The following is a 20,904-nucleotide window of genomic DNA, read 5'->3' as shown; positions in this document are numbered from 1 at the left end:
AAACATCCTGGACTAGTTCGGGAGTGGCGTGATGATGTGCATACAAGTGAGGTAGAAAATAAGATAAAATCAATAATACTGGTCCAAACAATCAAAATGAGGTTCAAATCTGAGATAGGACCTTAGAATTAGACTATTCTACTTCTCGATGTAGAAAAGGAGGGAGGGGTTGAAACTGCTTACGTGTCCGAATACGAAGCATTATAGTCCTTTTGGTAAAATGATTTTTTTTCGGCGCGTACGTTGTCTGCGCAAGCTCTCACGTTTGTTTTACCTGCATGCGCCTCCGTAAGGACAAATGAAAATGCGCCAAGCGTCTCAACGCACTCGCTTGCCCGCGAGTAGTTCCTAATTCTAAGGACCATTCAGATGCCTTCGATTGGACATTATTGATCTTTATTTTCTACACTCACTTTATGCACTCATCACGCACGCACTAGCCACACGTTTAGTCAGCCAGATAGCTGCGACGTGACCTGCGCAATGACGCACGCACTAGGCACGCATTCAGTCAATCGCAACCGTGAAGCCTCCGTGGTGTTGGGGAAGAATGCTTGCCTCATACCCCGGAGGCCCGGGTTTGATTCCCACCCAGACCAAAATTTCCCTAGTATTCTTTTCAAAGACATTAGTTTGCTTTGTTCACAGGAACCTCCCTGGGAAATTTGACATCAACCCGAGTATCTTTTGACGTGTTATTACTCTTTGCCGGTGGCCACTTATGGTGCCATCATTCGGTAACACCGCCCACTACAATGTGATCTTCGTGTAATGGGTCGCATAATGCTTTCGCATTGAGATAAACGTTCTGCTCTTAAAGCCTGTTCAATACCACCCCCACGGTTTTCTCGCCATCGTCCGTTCTCACACATTTCAAGCTTCAATAAATAAGTATCTGGTTTTAGAGGGGAGCTCTGAGGCACCCGTCCTGCGGCAAGCGTCGGCGTTCTACCTCGGCGTAACCGACCGAACGAGCACAGCGATAGATGAAAGCGAAGGCTGAGCGCTACGTGAGAATAAAAGCGCAGTGCCGCGCAAGACGTGCGGCGACTGCTACGAGATGGCGCCAGAGCAGCGCGCCGTCTAGGGTGCCTCGATGCTAGCGCCGCCGTTCAGCGTGGAGACAACCCCACTCGCGCTGCCATATTGAATCACACGAGCTCAGACTCGGCTATGCTTGCGTTCATAAATAGTTTTACTCGCGGCGCGCTTCCAAGTGCTTTGCCTTGATGAGGATTTTTTTATCGGTATCGCATCTGCACATCTTTATAACCAATAGGCGTTAACTCGTCGAAGGCCGAAGACCTAAATGTATGGCTCCGGGAACATGCCCCAAGTTGCCTAATTCAATCACATTTAATATGCCGTGTGTATGTTTGAAATACGCACTATTTTTTTTGCGCTTCGATGCTTGGTATATAAGGTTTGCGACCCACTATGTGTGGAAGTTTTTCTTTTTCGCTGTTGTATTTTGGTTTACACGTCACGCCTCCTTTACCGTAGCCAGCCACTCGCGCACGGCGGTTAGTTTCCCTTGCGTTGCACGTGCTCTTCGTGTTCGTTGAAATTATTTGACGATATCTACGCGCAATTTTGCTTTTTTTGCCCACAATACTGTGTGCTGACAGGATTAAGCTGGTGTAAAAATAACTGAGATGTGAAAATAAGGTTTAGTTAGTGCTGTAGTAAAGCATGTAACGTAACTTGTCTGTGTCAATCTTGCGTAGTACACACAAGAAACCAAACGATGCACGAAATACATTTACTTAGTAATATCTAGTACGGTCAATCATGAAAGAGATATGTACATGAAAAATTATATGTACTGTGTGGCGCCTGAAGGTTGTGTTGAAAGACGAGATAAAAAAAATTCGCAAGGTAGGCTCGACACACACAACGCGGGATAGGGATAGTTTTTTTTTTAATTTATTCATTGCAAGGGGGCGGGGATTTCAAGTGAGTACATCAACCTTATTACACACAATATAAATAAAAAACAAGAATACAAACAAGAAAACGCAACTGTGGGTAATATTAATCAAGATATCCAGCCAGAATACATCAGCTACCATCGAATATGTCGCATCAGCCAAACACATCGATGGCGAGTACAGAAGATTTTATAAATAACCATTACAACACTGGTAACTACATTGAAAAAAAAAACACTGCATACATATCGCGTACAAAAACCGTAAATGAAACTAAGACAGTCAAATACAGATTAGGAATGTGTTTCACTTCGAAAATATAGTACATGATGATTAAATGATGATATAGTACATGATCCTGTCGATTTACCTCGTACTGGTACTCTTCAAAGTGTTTCTAAGTAGAAGTAAAACAACAAAAGTGATTATTCATATGAAAAGTTGCCTTGTAAATACAGAGAACCCATTACAGTGCTTAAAAATTTTTTTGCAGAAGTAATGCTGTATTGCCTCGCTTCACACTTTGCACAGGCTACAACAGACGCCATGCCAGAAAGCGCCGAAACATTTTGGTCCCATGATGCCCCTTAACTCTACTACACCTGGGCATACCGTGCACAGGCATTTAAAGACCGTCACAGTACCCACTACGATCGGGAATGAGCACGAATGACCATCGGCTTACGAGCGCCGTGCTACAAATATATTCGTCTAAAAAATCAGTTTATATAACGTAACAACTTGAGATCCGCAAGATACCTGCTGAGAAATCAGAGAAAATCTCAATGCTTCGCTTGCCACGTACACAACAGCCGCTCTGCCCAGAAGAAGCACTGCGTTCTTCAGTCCTAAATAACCAGTAGCGAAAAAAGAAACTGAGAAAAAAAAAGAAACAAGAGACACACACGATGTGTGCTTCCCGTGACAAAGTAAAATAGGTGATTTACATGACGATTTGTAGCTAATGTAAGACTATTTCGCGGCGAAGCATCTTCGTCAGTCCTTAAAATAAGGGTACTACTCGCATAGACTGCGCCGATCAAAACGTCAAAAGCCTATGCGACGCGCGCTCGCAATCCATAGGCTACTCAGACAGCATCGGTGCAGTGCTTAGTTCGTGAGCGAACGTAGATACGTGAGTGAGGATCAGAGAATACTTTCGTATTGAAATGAACAACACGGTGCGATAGTCTAAACTTTCTTGACACTTACCTCGCAAATGTAGGAGCTATCCGTTGCCCTCCAGTGATACCGCTTTACTTGGGCTTCCCATCTCTTCCTTCGCTCTGGGGCCCAGGGGAAGCGTAAACAACGAAGCCCTTTACGAGTCGATCCAGTGCACTTGGGAACACAACAGCCCATCACAACAAGCTTGTCATTCAGGCGGCTGAACACTGTCCAGCAAGTAGAAGCGTCAGCGAAGCATCCGCGCGCACTGTGTCTCGAACTAAGCACCGGCACCAAGCAATCGCAATCGCTCGCTGTTATTCAAGATGGCGTCGCAGCGAGAAAGCAGCGGCGCGGGGGCGGTCAAAATTTGGCACCACCCTGAACCGCAGCGCTGGCATCGAGGCACCCTAGCGCCGTCTACACATCCGCGGGAGCGGCGGCGCCGGCCGAGCTGTGGAAAGAGAAAAGAGAAACAGAAAACTCGGCTTCTCACATAGCGTTCACCGCATGCGTTCCCCGATATAGAAGGCTGTTGCATAAGGTGCAAGTGCCGGGAAGCGGCAACTGTGCGCCCGGTCTATAAAATGCAGCGCCGCGCGACACGACTCTGCGAGTCGATACGGTGATCGGTGCGAGGCCTCAATATATCCCGAAATGAAAACACGTATCGGGCTGCTCTCAAATTTTGCCTTAGGCAGTATCGTATCGCTGATGAATCGTTTGTCCCTTTGGCAGTCTTGCACGCTTCATCGCTTCGGCAGCGCTCAACCGGTAGCATGCATTAGTGCCGTTATGAGTAAAAATCAAGGAGCCCCGTTGTCTACAATCGGCGTAATGCCCTGTGACTTCGCTGTGGCCACAATCGTTCTGCGGCCGTGCTTGTTCCTCCATTGGACGATTATGCGCAGCATAGCGCCCCATCACGTCTTTTTTTTTTCGTATTTCACGGGCAGTCTTTAACACGCATAAAACGAGCATACGTGAGTCATATCGCGTAGAAAAATATTTATTCAATGGTTTCCTGAAGGTACTCCACAACATTCCCTATTATACTTGCGGTCACAAGAATCAGCCTCCCTCGCCAATTTTCGAACACCGATAGGGGTCACTAAGCTCTTGTAAGGGTACACATGTCTGATTGGCGCTGACGTAGCCTGTCAGTTTTAGTGAAATGTTCAAGAGAGCATTACCATGGAACAGTCGCTTGCGAATGTGCCTATATCATTAAAGCGAGAGCCTTACGTGTCTATTTTGGAAATGACCTGGCATTGACATTGCATTGACCTTGGCGAAACTGCGCCGTGACGAAAAATGGCTGCTGCTGCAAAGAGTAAACACGTCTAAAATGCTCGGATTGACGTCACATTTATCAGGTGCTTTTCCTTAAACAAAGTAAATGATTGGCTTTCAAAGAAAAATTTTGTAAATTTCGGTCTGGGTGGGAATCGTACCCGGGCATGCACTGACCGAAACGAGCACTCTTCCCTGATGCCACAGCTGCTCCACGGTTATAGCTTACTAAAGCTGTGCCTTGTGCGTGCCTGATTTCTCACGTTACGTAGTCATAGGTGCGGCCGTGCCACTGTTCGTGCTTTCCTCATCATCTTCCACAGATGGCTTCGATGCCGCTGATCATGCGACCATTCCCATACTACCCCTCGCGCTCGTGCCACTGCTCCCGCGTTCGGTGTGGTCTTCTTCCACAGATGGCACGCTTTCGCCTTCACGTTTTTCAAACCTGTAACACTTGCTTGCTTTCGAAATCAGCTCTTTTTGATAAGTAAATGAAACTGGCTTACTTGATCAAATCAGCTCTCACCATCATCAGCATCATCAGCCTATTTATGTCCACTACAACGACGAAGGCTTCTCCCTGTGATCTCCAATTACTCCTGTCTTGCGCTAGCTGATACCAACTTGCGCCTGCAAATTTCATAGATTCATCACCCCACCTAGTTTTCTAGCGTCCTCGACGGCGCTTTGCTTCTCTTGGTATCCATTCTGTAACTCTAATGGTTCACCGGTTATCCATCCTACGCATTACATGGCCTGCCTAGCTCCATTTCTTCTCTTGCGCTTGATGTCAACTATCGGCTATCCTCTTTTGCTCTCTGATCCACACCTGCTCTCTTCCTGTCTCTTAACGTCAGGCCTAATATTTTTCGTTCCATCGCTCTCTGTGCGATCTTTCAATTGTTTAGCTCTAATTTGATAAAAATGAATGTTTGTGGAATTTATATTGCCCAAAAGTTAGTGCATGATCCTAACTAAATGCAATGCCCTGTAGCGTTGTGGACACTGTCTATGCGTCGTTTCACCATGCATGTGTCAAGACCAACAGCGCTTGAACCTGGATAAAAGGTTCATAGTAATCACGTGGGCAAATACTTTTGACAATGGAAGCGGATGATGGCTGCGAAAATACAAATGTGATGTGTTATGAACGTCACACGGCATTTCATCAAAAGGCACTGCTGACGTGAAATGCGAGAGATATAAAAGTCGGTGCCTTTGGATTTCGCAGGAGAACCTGTGTCGCTTTAAAGCAAGGAAATGGCTGGTCTGCTCAAGAATGCTGTTGTCATACTGGTGCTTATTACTGTAGCAAAACGATTTATTGCGGCTGATGAAGATACAGCTACAGAAGCACCCACTACTTCAGCTCTGCAAGAAGCTTCTCAGGAACCTGAGGAAACAACACGACGTGATGACCAATTTGGAGAAAGATATCCAGTGGAGCTGTGCAATCCCTTCTATAAGGTAAAGCTTTAGGCCTCAGAAACTCCATGTCATGCAGAAAATGACGTTTTTGTGTGCTGTATAGCCGTCTCCTTCCCGGCACTCTGTGACGCGTTTTCACTTTGAAAGAAATGTATAATAGATATAGCTTTTATAAAAATATATATACTACACTTAAAAAAGGCAAGCAATGATGAACTTAATTTGATGCAGACAGCAAATAATACTGCAAGTCAACTAAAAATATATAAACATGAAAACGTTTTCTTGCGATTTATTGGTCAACCTAAACAGTTAATTCAATTTATTTTTGAGTTCTACTTTATGTTTGCTCGTTCTTTTAAAGTAAAGGTGCCCAAACCATGGCCCGCGGCCGATTCGGTTCCACGAAGGTTTTTCGACCAGCCCTCGGCAGTGCATGGTAGTCCAGCAGATGGCAGCCGGTCCGGAGAAAATTCCCATTTTTTGCCCACAAATCCTCCGCCTCCAAGAGCAATATATCCACAAAACATTAGCCTTATTGCGCTTCTTCCTGTGACGCAGCTTCACTGCAGTTATAAAATGACTACGCGGTGCCACATTGTTCTAGCCACGGCCGACGAATAATAAACGCAATTGAACTGTAGTGAAACGTCATCTAGAAGTACAAGTACAACGGCAAATCTAATCAATTCCTATAAATTACTTGGTGCAGAACAGTCCCCAAACATAAATCGATTTGGCGGCATGTGCGTGTTCGTTTTTAAGGCACACGTACACTTGTAAGCAGCTTTTTCTCCGCAATGAAAACAGGGAAGCCACGATAAAGAGATAATTTAGTCAATATACATTGCTGAAGTTTTGACGAGGACCTCAGTTATTTGCGTATTATCCGCTGATCAGGCTTGCCGCCATAGTTCACTGAAATAATAGTAGAATTAAAGCATCACTTCAGCCTCACAGGTGAGCCACCGTGCTACGTCTTGGAAACGGGACGCGGTTCTCATGCATTTCTACATGTGGCATGCTGCTTACTATACAGTGTATGGCCATTTTGCAGTCGTCACACGTCTCTGTATGTTTAAACATGGTATTATTGCAAATATGCGAGTATGCTACCTATCATGCAAGTATTTTCGCCCCTGCTGAAATTGGTCGCGAAATTCTAGATTTATTTATGGTCGGGGGGGGGGGGACACTATAACGTAACATGTTTTCAACCTGTTTTCATTCCAAACTCCTGACGCCAAATTTACGTAACCACCGACGCAAGCATTGGGCGGGGACCCGCAGCGTTGTCTGAACAACCCAAACAAACACTCTCCTCGTTTCTAGGATGTCACCCTTGTTCCCTATCAAAACCAATAACATTGTGTACACTAAGCGTTTTTTTTTCTTATTTAATTGGCTGACAAGAGCCGAGGAGCACGCTCTAGTGGAGAGGGTGTCGATGGGACCGAGCCAGCACAGTGAAAATCGATAACCGCACGAAGAGGGTTGTGCGGGCTTATCCGATTGGTCCGCTTCGCCTTACATAGCTTGCGGTGGCTGGCTGAAAATCACGGCGGCGTGCAACGGAAGGATAAGAATGCCGCTAAAATAGAATCCTCAGCAAGGAAGAGTTGGCAGAGCGATGTCGTATGCATGCCGAAAGGGCTCGATAACGTTTTACTGCCATGCAAAAAGGTTTATCGTGCGCAAATAAAGACATGTTCACCGGCGGGTGTGAGTAGCGAGGGCCTGAGCGATCGGCGGGCAGCCATATACTATTACTTTCGGAATGGGACAGTGGGTGCTTACTCAGAAAAATTTTCAATTTTGTTCGGCATATTAATGCATTTTCTTCGCATACACGTCACTTTGACGTGGTGAGTTTTCGCGGTTTCTAGAGGACGCGTGACAGACAGGTGAAGTGCGCGCAGCCAGAAAACATTGAACCAATAGGAGAGGTCTAATGATGAAAACGCGTTGAATCAGGAATGACTATTTTTGTTTTGTGTGGTTTAATCATGCATGATCAGTGTGTACACGTTATATCAAATGGGCAGCTATCGCGGTTTTCGTGACGTTTCGTGGCAGACAGGCGAAGTTGGAAGTAGCCCAAAATGTTTTGACCAATCGTGGAGGCTGATTGCAGAAATTGCAATCAAAACAGTTTGGAATCATTTTACGTTATAGCGCCCCTGTTCTAGACATGGTGTTATTAAGGTGTGGTCTTGCAGCTAAGGACTGAATGTGAAGTGTTGCCGATATATCGAACCGCAGGGCTTTCTTGGTTACAAATATTTGGTGTGATGCGAAGCCATTTTGTGAGATTAAGAAGGCGAATGACACTTCAATTAGGTACCTTGGCTGACAATTTTGACACATTTAGGATGCTGAGTGATAGTGGTGATATTGCTAATGTTGTCAGATACATTGAAAATAAGGTTAAAATGTATATTGAGCGATTTGCGCCGGTACAAATTAAAGCCTAGGAATTTTATAGATGAACAGGCGTAGCCTGCATCACTCACGTCGAGTGCGAAAGTTCAGGTGTCGTAGGGAACCAGCCAAACCTCACACTTTTACCTGTTTTGCTAGCGCAAACGAGGAGCTTCATCTAAACACTCCGTTCAGCATTAGTAAATGAGGTGCTTAGAACTACTTTGCGAAATATTGCACTTCTCTACCCAAAGTAGTTTATTTAAAACGCATTGGGCGTATCTGTCCCACTGACACAATATGGCCTTTCAGAAAGCGCGAAATATATGCCTCATTGATTTTCTTGGGTCTTGATGTAGAATTTTATCTGACTACTCTCTCGTGCTTTTTTGTCTCGGATAATGTAATGACGTGCGTAGGATGAGTTGGCAATTAATTTCGCTAGTGTACAACGAGCTGTTTAGGCTTAAAAGTATGGCGTACTTGTCCCGCTGTCATGGATTTTTGAAACAGTAGCAGTCATTTGTCCCACTTACCTTTCAGCGTCTCCATAAGAATTTGTATTTGGCCACATGCCTGCCAAGACGAAGCAGGATAGACCAAGTAACATAGTGGAAGTCATGCGTAAAGCTTGTACACATATTTCATCCGAGTTTCGAATACCAACAGCCGCAATGCCTTTTTGCACGTACGACTGCGGATCGGCAACGGCCTTAAGATGCAGAAATTTGTGCTTATTGTGAAATGAATGTGTGAACAAAGTGCGGCAGAGAAATAACTGATCGGACATCTCGCGAGCATTTCATTCGCGATCACATGTAGCCTGAACCATGAAAGCGTTTCAGCAATTAAAGCAATTTTTCTAACTATTGCACGTTTATCAGCAATTGTACCCATTCTCACAATTTCTTCCGCATGAAGTGTTGAATCTTTAGGTACAAGACAGCAGCAAACAAATGAATTGAATGCGCCTCTTGGCTACTGAAAAGCGTTTTCGCGCACTTCATAAACAGACGTATATGAAGCATTGTCCTGCAATGGGTTATTTTCAGAAAAACATCTAAAAATACTAAGCTCATACGGCAAATCGCTGTTTTCTGTTCTTTTTTTTTGCAGTTTTGGACAAACCACAGTCTTGTATGGACAACGAGGACATCTTCTTCATGCGAGAGCTGCAAACGGCAAAAATTTGAATACTTGAATGAAACTGGTGTGATGCTCAAAACCATGTGGAATAACCCAAATAACGGCCAACTGTAAGACATTAGAGCTCCTGTTCTTTCTATGAATAAGGATTTACATTTCCTTGTTTTGCAGCATATCGAAAGACATGTATTGGGAATTTCGGCCAAACGGTTCAATTGCACATTATTACAAAAATTCGAAAGGCAAAGACCGTAAGTAATAGTTTCACAACTTTCATCGAAAGCAAGCTCAAGATTTTGAGCTTGCTTTCTAGCAAGCTGGATATTCTAGCAAGCGCTCTTTTTCGATGCAAATGCATCAAATAGCCCATTGAGCGAAACAGCCGAGTTTGTCGTCTGGGCAAGCGAAAAATGGCGCCTAAATTTTCATTCACTGCGCCGCGTTTCAGTCACAAGTGCGCCGCGATGAAGCAGAGCGGGCGAAGGGAACAATCTGCCCGAACGTTAGCGCGCCAAGTTTTTGTGTGAGGGGAAAGGGCATTGCTGTGACACCACGTCACCCTCTCTTTCGGAAACCTCTGTTATGGGTACGTTTCTTGTCCACACAAGCTATCGCTTGCGTTCTAACTGAGGCTTGGTAATTTCTATAATTAAGTAAATTATTTTTGAAAGAATAAATCTGAAGGGAAAAGCGTTGGCGGCAGTGAGTTTCGTACCTACACCTCATGCCCAGAAGCCGAGTGGCTTACCCAGTGGGCTAAACCAGCGCCTCCTTGATAATAGGCATGTGCACTCTGTTTATGACGTCATGCTACTTGGACTGAATTTCCATTGCCAAGCCCGGCGTGACGTAAGCGTCGACGTCTAAATAACCGCGGCTCATTTGGGAGAGTTCCCATTATATTCCATGGCAGTCGGGAAAGGTAGCTTGACGTCACGATCGAAGTGCACCGGCCTTGTGCTATCTCGGAGGCGCTGTCCAAACTTGTCAACGCGCTCGCTTGTGCGCGAGTATTTCATAACTCGAAGGACCGCTGAGTGGCGTTCAGTTGGACATTAATGCCTTCGCATTCACAACTCATAAGAAGTGCTTAGGCGACCTCGGATTTTTCTTCATCTTTATGTGGTCGGATATGGCCGAAATGTTGGTTTTATTAAGCATCGCATTTGACGGCAACAGTTGCGAGAAACGGGGCATTGTTAGTGTATATTATTATTTAAACTCTTGTAGTGTCTGTATGCGTTAATGAAAACCAGGGATTCCATATAAAAAGCACGTGCGATAGTGCCATGACCATTAAAGAAGCTACGAAATGTAGACAATGCAAACCCTAATAGGCTGTATAGGTTATGTTTGAGAGCAAAGCCGTGGCCTCCGTGATAGTATCTGTGTGTTTCCAGCAATAACGCTGTTAAAGGACATTTTCCGCATTTTGTGTGTGTGAGTGGTCGATGGCTGCCAGCTGGGCGTGCGACACGGCATTGGATCTGCGCCGAGAGCTCGGGGGAGACACAGGCAGCCGAAGCCGCGCCGTCTCGGAGCACAGAGCCAACCGTGAACACGAGCACGCGGCCGGCGAGCTGCTCCTCGATGACAACAGCCGTTTCCTGATGAAGGGCACTGGCGGCGGTGTTCCGTGTTCCCCTCACGCCAGGCACGGTGGTGCGGATGACGAGCCAGGGCCGGCGTTGCTGGTGAATGCGGCGATGCGGCGACCCATGCCGGATTTGGGCATGGAGCGAAACCGGTTCGCCAGCTGGAGCCCCTGCGGCGATCGGTGCAGGCGCTCGATGTGGTTGAGCGCCCTCCCCTCCGGTTGCAGAGAGACGGGACTCTCGACAGCCTAGCCGAGAGTGGCGCCCACTTGCGACGAATAAGGGAGGCACAGTTGTTGTCGGACGACGGCTCGCTGATCCGCGTCCAGTGGCTCCCACTTCGATGGTTGGAGATCAGCAAGCGGTAGGCCCTACAGGACTTTCACCGATGCCACCGTGTTGTAGAACTGCAGTGCAAGGATGGGCAAACCGCCATGGCGGCGGGTCATGAGATAGCGCGACGCGCTCGCCACACACCTGGTCCCCTTGCGAAGAGCAGTCACCGCCGGCTGCCAGTGGAGCAGGCGGTCGACACGGAGGCCGAGATACCGCACGCGCGTCCGTCACCGCAAGACCGCGCCACGAAGGGAGAGACACGGTATCTCATAGCGGCCCCCGAAGCGAAGGTGCACCAGGAGCGCCTCAGTGCTTGCTGCCGACAAGGTGAGACGATGCCGTGGATGTATGCGTCGACCACGTCAAATGCGCACTACGCACACTTGCACACCACACTACTCTTGCTGGTTGGGCCAGCGGCAAACAGCGCGATTTCATCCGCGTACAACGCGACGGGAACCTCGTACGCCGGCAGCTGAGGAATGTAGTCGCCGATTCGTTCAAGAGCAAGTTAGAAGAGGAACGGGCTCACCACACTGCCCTGCGGCACACCAGTTGTGACGGCATGCGGCTGGCTTAGCACTCTCCCGACACGTACACGCATCGTACGGCCACTGAGGAAACGCCCCCAGGTAATCGAGCATCCTCCCGGAGACCCCCATGGCACTGAGTGCATCGTTGATGGTCGTGTGCGGTAGCTGGTCGAACGCTATCACCACGTCGAGACGGCCGAGGTATCTCGCGTCGCCGCGGTGCTTGGCCTCCTCAAGCGTTGTGACGACGTCGGCTAGGGAGTCGGCGGTGGCCCGAAAATGGCGGAACCCGCTCTGCTCGGCCGCCAAGGTGTCGAGTGCCGCGGCTCTCAATCTGAGACGCCGTAGCGCCATGGCCTCGAGCACCTTGCCTGAGGCAGAGGTCAGCGACACAGGTCGGTACAGGCAGGGTTGCCCGATGGTTTGTCGTTCTTGAGCAACGGCACAACCACTGCCTCGCTCCACTCTTTCAGGATGACGCCTGTTCACCAGACGGCGTTGAAGGCGTCCAGCAGGAGATGGAGTTGGTCGCTGTCGAAGTTCCGCAGCATCCGGTAGGTAGAGCTCCAAGTCGGGCTAGTTGGTTGACATGCATGGTATATTTTAACTGCGCTAACCCACACGGACAGGGACGAGGCAGACAAAACGTCTTGTCTGCCTCGTCCTTGTCCGTGTGGGTTAGTGCAGTTAAAATATACCATCCGGTAGGTGATGCCGTCGTAACCGGGAGTTGAGCGATGCCTCCTTGACGCGAGCACCGTGCGCAGCTCACCGATAAAAAGTTAGCTGCGCACAGCGCATCCATCTCCGCCAGGATGCCCGCCGTCGGGCAGTAGCGCTGGGGCGCCACGAGTTCGCGCCGGGGATGGTGGTGCGGCTGGAGGATCTCGGTGGACCTCGTTGTGACTGCGGGCGGCGGGCAGAAAGTGACCGCGAGCAGCTCTGTGAGCTGCGCGTTGGTGATAACGCGTGCCGCCGCTATGGAAAGTGCGGGGCAGCGCGGCACACGGGGCCGCAGCACTGCGCCAAGGATGCGCCATGGGCTCAAGTGAGCGAGTGCACCGTCAAGCGAGAAACACAGGCTGCACCAGCTAGCACTGCGGCGCTGCCGCACATGGCGGCAGCAGACAGCGTCCGAACGGTTATACACAGCCCGGTGCTCCTGCCTGTCGGTGCCCATCGCTTTACGCTGCGCACTGCGACGCGCAGCTGGCAGATTGAGCTGCTTATTATCAGGCACAGGCGTTCCAGCCTACACCACACAACGGGTGGTGGCCGCACGCGCGCACTCAGCGATGTGCCCAAAGAGGCCGCCCTCCGAGACTGGCACTGCAGCACTCATTTACCGGAAAGGCGGCCAATGCACTACACTGTAGCTTCTCGTGGGTAGCGGCGTGACGAACGAGGAAAATTGGGAAGTGGACCGACCCCCACCTGCCGGAGCTCAACGCCAGAAGTGGTGTCATCGCTGCGACACTAGCGAGAGGTCGATCGCACTCCCCTCAAAACCACGGCGGGCGAAGGTGGGGCCGCCTGTGTTTGCCACGAACGGGCCAGCTCGCAGGACGCTGTCCAGCAATTTCCGGCCGCTCTCGTCGACACGGACGCAGCCCCACACAGTGTTGCGAGAATTGAAATTACCGCAGACCACGAGGTCCCCACCAACACGGTCGCACAGGCACCCAACGAACTCGGTGTCCCATCGCTGACGGGGATGAACATAGACGCTGGCGACACATGTGTAGGTGGGCCCGACCAGAACGGTCACCACTACGCAGTCAAAACTCGCGCACAGCAACTCGTCGCCGCCCACCACGGCCTGCGCAAAGTCAGCGCGCACGTAAAGTGACGCCGTCCGGCCGAGTGGGAGGCATCGGCACGCGGACTGGCCGTGCTTCACGCCTGCTAGCAGCTTGTGGTACTGCGGTACGCCACGAAGACCGGAAGGCTGAGCTCCCCCGCGAGCGCGTACGTTTCTTGCAGCGCAAGCAGGTCACACTCGTCGAGGAGAGGCCCACCCGCGACGCTCAGGATGACGGCGCCGCATTGAGCGCACGTTCCACTGAACGATGCGCGGCCGCTGTACCCCGGGCGTACTAGCCATACTGAACCAGGGCATCGTGCTTTGCCGGTGCCGCCACATATATGTGACTCGCTGGCGGTCGGCCGGCACCGAATCCAGGATGGCGCGAAGTGCCGACGTGAGAGCCGTCGTGACGAGCCGTGCGTGTGCCGCGCTGCAGCGCTGGGAGGCTGTGTCGGACCGCTGTCAATGCTGGGAGGTGCTCCCGCGCTGTCGTTCAGGATGTCCAGGAACAAGCGGTCCGGCTGCACCAGGACGGCTGGGCGCCCCTTGGGAATACGCAAACAAGCGACCTGCTGCTGCGAGTATACGGCCGGGGAAGCGACGCCGTTCCGCGCGAGCTCCAGCGCCTGTCGGCGCGTGATGCGTGGCTTGGAGCTCGCAAGAATGCAAGTCACTCTCCTCTCAAACGGCCACTTGGGGCAGTTCGGCTCTGTGGCAGCATGCGGGCCACCGCAGTGCAGGCAGCACGCTCGCTCCACCGTGCAGGCACTCATGTGGTGCCGCCCGGCACACTGCAGGCAGCGCTCGTCCCGAGAGCACGCCATGGTAGCATGCCCGAAGAGGCAACACCGACCGCACTGGTCGCCCACTGCAGTACGGTCGCTGTGCGGTCGGCAACCGTGGCCAGACGGCTCGTCGCTGGCAGAACAGATGTACATCCCCGGGAACCACGTTGGTCGTGGCCGCGACACCCGGCACGGACGGCTCCATTCCCTCAATGATAGTGGGCTCATCGAAGGCTGCATCTACGTCGAACAGCGTGCCACTGCATGTGTTTAGGGCAAAGGCTTTCGCCTTCACCCACACATCGCAGATGACACGCACCTCCAGAAGAGGTGCTGCTGCCGGTCTCAGGAGTGCACGTGGCGCGGTCCCCCTCCGGAGCAGCGAGCGCAGGGGTGGGTGGCGTGGAAGTAGGAGCGCCATGTTTTCCAGCGGCGTCGTCTTCTAGGGCAGCCTGCCTCAAGGGCGACAAGCGGCGTATGCCTGGTGCTGCTGGTGGTCTCGGGAGTGAAGTCAGTAAAGGAGCAGTCCGACAGTTTATTTATTTACTTATTTGTTTATTTATTGTTTAAGGTTCGTCACATGCGCAAACGGAGTGTACATACCTAGAGCTGCGTACTTGTGACGTGGCACGTGCGAAAACATTTTATATCGCTGACTTGGTCTGTAACAGTGACAGAAACAGTATAATGTGCCAGAGAGCTTTTGACCTAAGCCGCGTCGACGCTGATGGGTTCATAATCACACCTAGTTATCTTTGCAGAATGAAACTGGCTCGTGGCGGCAGCCGTGCTGCTCTTTCGAGCGATTACGTTAGTCCAGTGTACACAGAGCAGCAATTTAACGGGTTCCATCAGCATGGCAAGACATTTCGCCAACGGAGCCCTCAGTTTGGAGTGTAAATCATCATCATCTTCTTTGGCGTATTTTATGTCTACTGCAGAGGAGGTGGTGCGGAGCAGATGTATCGAGCAGAGCTTCAGGCGAAGTGGACCATGCCCGCTCCACGAAGTTGCGACGGAGTCGGCGCCGTCGGATGGCGTGGAATATTCATAAGCAACCATAGCATATCGAAGTGCAGCTACACTGCACAAAATCTACAGGGATCATAAAATTTGTCTTCGCGAAGAACGTGGCTGACCAGCTCGTAGCAATGCTGAGACAATCAGTGTTGAATGTTCGTCAATGAAGGTACGGACATTTCCAGCACTTCCAGCACTAAGCTCTACCGCTGTGTTGAGCGGTATTTTTCAATAAAAATATAAAACTAAGCTATTTGAAGATGCTCCCTTCGACGCCATTAGTTGTTCTACTAAAGCGCTTGCGTCTGCAGTGCTGGACTGCGTCACGCAAAGGAAAATTGCTCTTGACAGCATAGTTGGCCTCGTCACTGACACTGCCACTATAATGGCCTCAAAACCCAATTATAGTGTTTACAAAGTGTAGCAAAAGGTCGCCTTATAATTTCTGCTGATAGACTGCACGTGCCGCTCAGCCCACATCACTGGGAGCAAAACTGCAATGAAGATATTTATGTAGGTTGAAGATTTGCTGCGCCGTGTTACCGGTAACTTTATAGATTGCAGCAAGTGACAAGCTAAGCAGGCCGCTTTGATGGAATAACCAAACGCGGAAAAGATTTATGGAACCTTGCGAGACGCGATGGCTTGTCTTTACAATTGAATTGCGGCTGTATTAGCAGACTGGAATAACCGGAGATTTCTGTTCCGGAAGCTGCAATCAATGATCGTTTTGTCGGGGCCGAGAAGTAAATGAGTCACATGAATTGCGTCAACGAGGCCTATTTAGGATTCACGATAATTGTTCTGATCTTCTTCAACAAGCTATGCGCACTTTTTCAGCTACATGAGGATATCATGGCAGACTTACAAATAGAGTTGAAGCAAATATTTGGACCATGTTGCGTAATTTTGACAAATCCAACGCAATATAAATAATAATATTTATGCCCCACAAGTGCTGCGGCCATTAGAAGATGTCTACTTACACGAATATTGCAAGTGCTGCATGGCTGCATGCATTGAAGCAGGCAAGTAAACTGAAGAAGACCTTGAGTTTGTTGCCACATGTTTTATAAGACAGCTGTCCTCGAGGTAAAGAAACAATTTCCTGTCCCTAGTTCGTTTCCCCTCGAGGTCATGTTTAAAGCGCGAGCAACTGCTGTCATTTGGGAGGTGAGAGCGGAGCAGTCAGTCCTCCCATGACTTCAGAAGCATTATACTGACTTGCTGCCTGACCCTGCAGAACTTCAACAGAAGGGCGAACTCCACCTTCCCACTTTACAAGCGACGAGAAAGCTGCCCTGGCAAAGAAGACGTCATTGTTGGTCGAAATAGAGAAAAGATATATTGGCACGCAAGAAATCAAGAACATTGTTAAGGATGCAGAGCATTTAATATAGAGATGGCTTAATGAGAATGATAATCCAGAAATGCACTCACCAGGTTCTGCCCTCAGCGCCGACAATTCAAGGCCCTCTTCTTCTCACCACCATTTCGGCGTTGCAATTAAAGATCCGGCATCATCTGCTATTAGCCCTGCTATAACCCCGACAATGCCTTCCCCTTTTCGCAGAGGAAATCCATCGCATAAGACGGAGTGAAATTATTTAAGGTGTGTCACATGCGCAAACGGAGTGCACATACAGAGCTGCGTACTTGTGACGTGACACGTGCGAAAACATTTTATATCGCTGACTTGGTCTGTAACGGTGACAGAAACAGTAAAATATGCCAGAGAGCTTTTGACATAAGCCGCGTCGACGCTGATGGGTTCATAATCACACCTAGTTATCTTTTTCGAATGAAACTGGCTGTGGCGGCAGCCGTGCGGCTCTTTCGAGCGATTACGTTATTCCAGCGTGCGCAGAGAAGCAATTTAACGGGTTCCATCAGCATGGCAAGACATTTTGCCAACGGAGCCCTCAGTTTGGAGTGTAAATCATCATCATCTCATCGTCGGCAGTCAAAGGCGTGTCGGATTGAGGTGACTGCAGTAATCGCACTGAGACTCACCAGTATCTCAGTGTTCGAATTTAAACAGGCTCACCGACTAGCGCTCACTCGGGTTCACTCAAATTTATGGAATTACGGACACACTGTCACAATCACTGATATGCGCTCAGACTACTATAAATCTCATGGATTCGCAGAGTCACACAAGAGACGCGAACACCCAAATTTATAATTCATAGGATTAAAGAGCACGTGGCAAGGCTCTCAATTAAAAGGCTCACCAACGCTGAGTCAATAAAAGCAAGATGAATCGAAAAAAAACAGCTGATTCCAAAGTTACGTTAAAACTCACGTCTACTCAAACGCATTGCCACGCTCTCAAGTGTACACTCGGTAGCTCTCACTGACATGTTCTCGATCACGCTCAAGTGAAATTCATTCACACTCACCGATGTTTTTATTATTCATATTTACGTAGATATTCATTGAGCGACAATCACTCGTACCCACTAATGCTTGTCACCACTGGCTTACGCTATCACTCGGGTGCAGTCACGCTCACCTACAGGTTTGTGTACATCCTCCCAGTGATACCTACCTATTCAGTTTGAATCTAGATCGGCCCTATTCCCCCACCATGTTCAGGTACGTGTTAGTCTTAGTCAATCCGGTGAGTACGGGGGTATCTGAAGTTAATGAGACCATGTGAAGTGTAGCTTTTGCAAGACTGTGACACTGAGTTAGCGAGGCTGTAGCCCACATGTGACTACATGCTTATTTTCAAGCGAAGCTCGTATTGCCTCACAAGTGTCGGTGGTGGTTGTGGTGGCGTCACGCTAAAAATTGGGCCGATCCTGTCGATAGTGCAGAAAGATTCCAAGCTCATTGCCACATACCCCTGTCTTGTGGGCCGATCCTGGTCGTAGTGCAGAAAGGGTCCAAGCTCAATGGCATATACCCCTGTGGGCTCGGGGACCTGTAACGCACCCTTGAACTACCCTTGTCACACGCGAGACCCGAAGAGACAAAATCACCAGCCCTTCCGCTACCCAGAAAATGGAGGCAAGCGAATTTTGTCGTCCGATCCTAGCGTGCCGATTCCAGCTTGAGGACTTCCGAAGCCCAGCCGAAACATCATGGAAGAGCCGCCGACACTGAGTTTAAGGTAAACGAAGCGGAACGCCTGTGACAGCATCGTGTTGCCACAATCTTCGCTGACTCCCATTTTCTAGACAAGGCAAGGGCTCTGATTTTTTTTGAAGTGCCCGAGACTAAACTGAAATCAGAATGTACTTTATTCGGAATACCGCGGCGGCCGCATTTTGATGGAGGCGAAATGCAAAAACGCCCATGTGTTTGTGTTGTAGTGCACGTTAAAGAACCCCAGGTGGTCAAAATTTATCCAGAGCCCTCCACTACGGCGTGCCTCATAATCAGAACTGGTTTTGGCACGTCAATCTCCACAAAGAAGAAGACTTTATTCGGAATAAATGGTTGTGTTTTCACAAGTTGCATCCGTTGGAACCAGTAAGCTTGAGTGAAGACCTCAACACAGAGCTTATGTCTTTGAAACTAGTTTGAAGAGATAACTGACAGTTGGTCAGTGGTGTAGCCGATTTCATTTGAAGTATACTTAAGAGTCTTTCGCAGATTTGTATTTGGTGCACTCCCTTCGCATTTTGTCCGCAAGTCTTTCTTGCAACACTTGTATAGCACTCACTCTTCACGCCTTTCACTCCAATATGTGCTGACATGATTTTCATTGCAGAATGCAGGAATAAAAACCACTGATGGCCCACGGAAGTGCCATTCATTCCATGCCTAGTACACAAATTCACAAGCCTATCCACACATCACGAAATTACGTAAAGTAGACCGCAAAGAGGAACGCAAAATGAAGAACTTGAAAAGAACGACAGAAGAAACCGTTGAAACTGACCTGTTCACTTCTGTTTCGACGTACTCAGACTTCGCTTTGGCGCGGTTTCAGTTCTAAGTGCAATGTGTGCAATTGTTATTCACTTCGGAGTGCAATATATTCCGTGTTTGCCATGTTACTGGCATAGGTCTCTAGGTTCTGCCGACTCAGGCAGACTCAATGACAAGATACATATTTTTCCTTAGAGCTTACCCGAAACGAAATCCCACCAAGACTCTAGTCAGCCAGGTTCACGATATTTCAGATTCGCCAGAATACTACTAACCCTTCTTCGAACCGACTCAGACTCACCAAATTTTTACTCAGCTCATATTTCTCAGACAGACTAAAACTAACCGGTTGGTCAGAGTCTCAGTAAGTGAACTCATGAGTATTTTTTTATGCCGTCTTGTGTGTCTAAGCCAAGCGTCCGTTTTCTGTGCTAACGGTATAACTTGTGCTAACGTGCTATAACTTGTGTAACTTGTGCTAACGGTATAAATTAATTGCGCTGCCGTTGGAGTTAAAATTTCCACATCCATGTCATTTTATGTTCTCTCTTCCGCGCACAGTTTTCGTTGTAGACGAAGAACTAATATTTGAAAACGTGAACAAAACATAGGGGAGCCTCCCGCCTCGGCTGCGGGAGGCTGTGGGTTCGATTCTCACCGCCGCCGGGCACCCACTGGTTCAAAAGGGTACAAGCGTACACCGGCCTGGCGTTCGGCTTCCTTCAGGGGTGATACGCTTGGGAAAGGAGCTTGCGCCCTGAATTCCCGTCGAAACCAACGTGAGCACGGAAATCAAGTGGTGTCTGGGCCGCTCCCATGGCGGTCATTTCCCATGTGGCGCCCCAAGCACCTATTGAGGTGGGGGGACCTTCGGGTTGAGGTCAAACACCCCTTTCCAAGCGTTCAGATCCCATAATGGCCGAGCACCAGGCCGGGAGCGCGCTTGTACCTATTTTACCGGTAGGTACCCGGCGGCAGTACTTGCCTCCCACAGCCGCGGCGGATGCTCGTCTACAAGGCCGTCTGTGGTTGGACGAGAGGCACCCAGAGACAACAGCTGAAATCTCTATTGGGCCCTCTTTCGAGATGTGGACCCCCACGACAGCCGAGCACCAGGCCAGGGGACATCTCTACCCATGAGAAAAACCGGTGGGTTCCCGGCGGCACCGGGATTTGAACTCGGTACCTCCCGCATACGAGGCGGATGCTCTACCGCTAGGCCATCGCTGCGGTAGAGCAGCGATGGCCTAGCGATGACCTAGCTCGCCTACTTGATTTCCGTGCTCACGTTGGTGTCGACGGGAATTCAGGGCGCAAGCTCCTTTCCCAAGCGTATCACCCCTAAAGGAAGCCGAACGCCAGGCCGGGGTACGCTTGTACCCTTTTGAACCAGTGGGTGCCCGGCGGCGGTGAGAATCGAACCCACAGCCTCCCGCAGCCGAGGCGGGCGTTCTACCACTAGGCCACGGTATTATGATGGTGAGTATTTTGATTTATTGCAGAAAAAACTGCAATAAATTTTATTAAGTGGCCCACTGTCAGCTCGGTGCATACACC

General features: G+C 49.3%; 1 protein-coding gene across 1 annotated transcript; it reads left to right on the top strand.

Moving 5' to 3' along the window:
* Window positions 1–5,611: 5,611 nt before the first annotated feature.
* LOC125947273 (uncharacterized) lies at window positions 5,612–19,958 on the top strand. Its single transcript, XM_049671692.1, has 4 exons — window positions 5,612–5,861; window positions 9,360–9,499; window positions 9,561–9,640; window positions 19,909–19,958. Exons 1-4 carry the CDS (start codon window positions 5,655–5,657, stop codon window positions 19,956–19,958), a joined length of 477 nt encoding a protein of 158 aa, XP_049527649.1. The 5' UTR covers window positions 5,612–5,654.
* Window positions 19,959–20,904: the final 946 nt, after the last annotated feature.

The sequence above is a fragment of the Dermacentor silvarum genome, chromosome 7 (genome assembly GCF_013339745.2).
Source record: "Dermacentor silvarum isolate Dsil-2018 chromosome 7, BIME_Dsil_1.4, whole genome shotgun sequence".
Taxonomy (NCBI): domain Eukaryota; kingdom Metazoa; phylum Arthropoda; class Arachnida; order Ixodida; family Ixodidae; genus Dermacentor; species Dermacentor silvarum.
The sequence above is the reverse complement of the archived record's forward strand: the minus strand, read 5'-3'. Positions and strand labels throughout refer to the sequence as shown.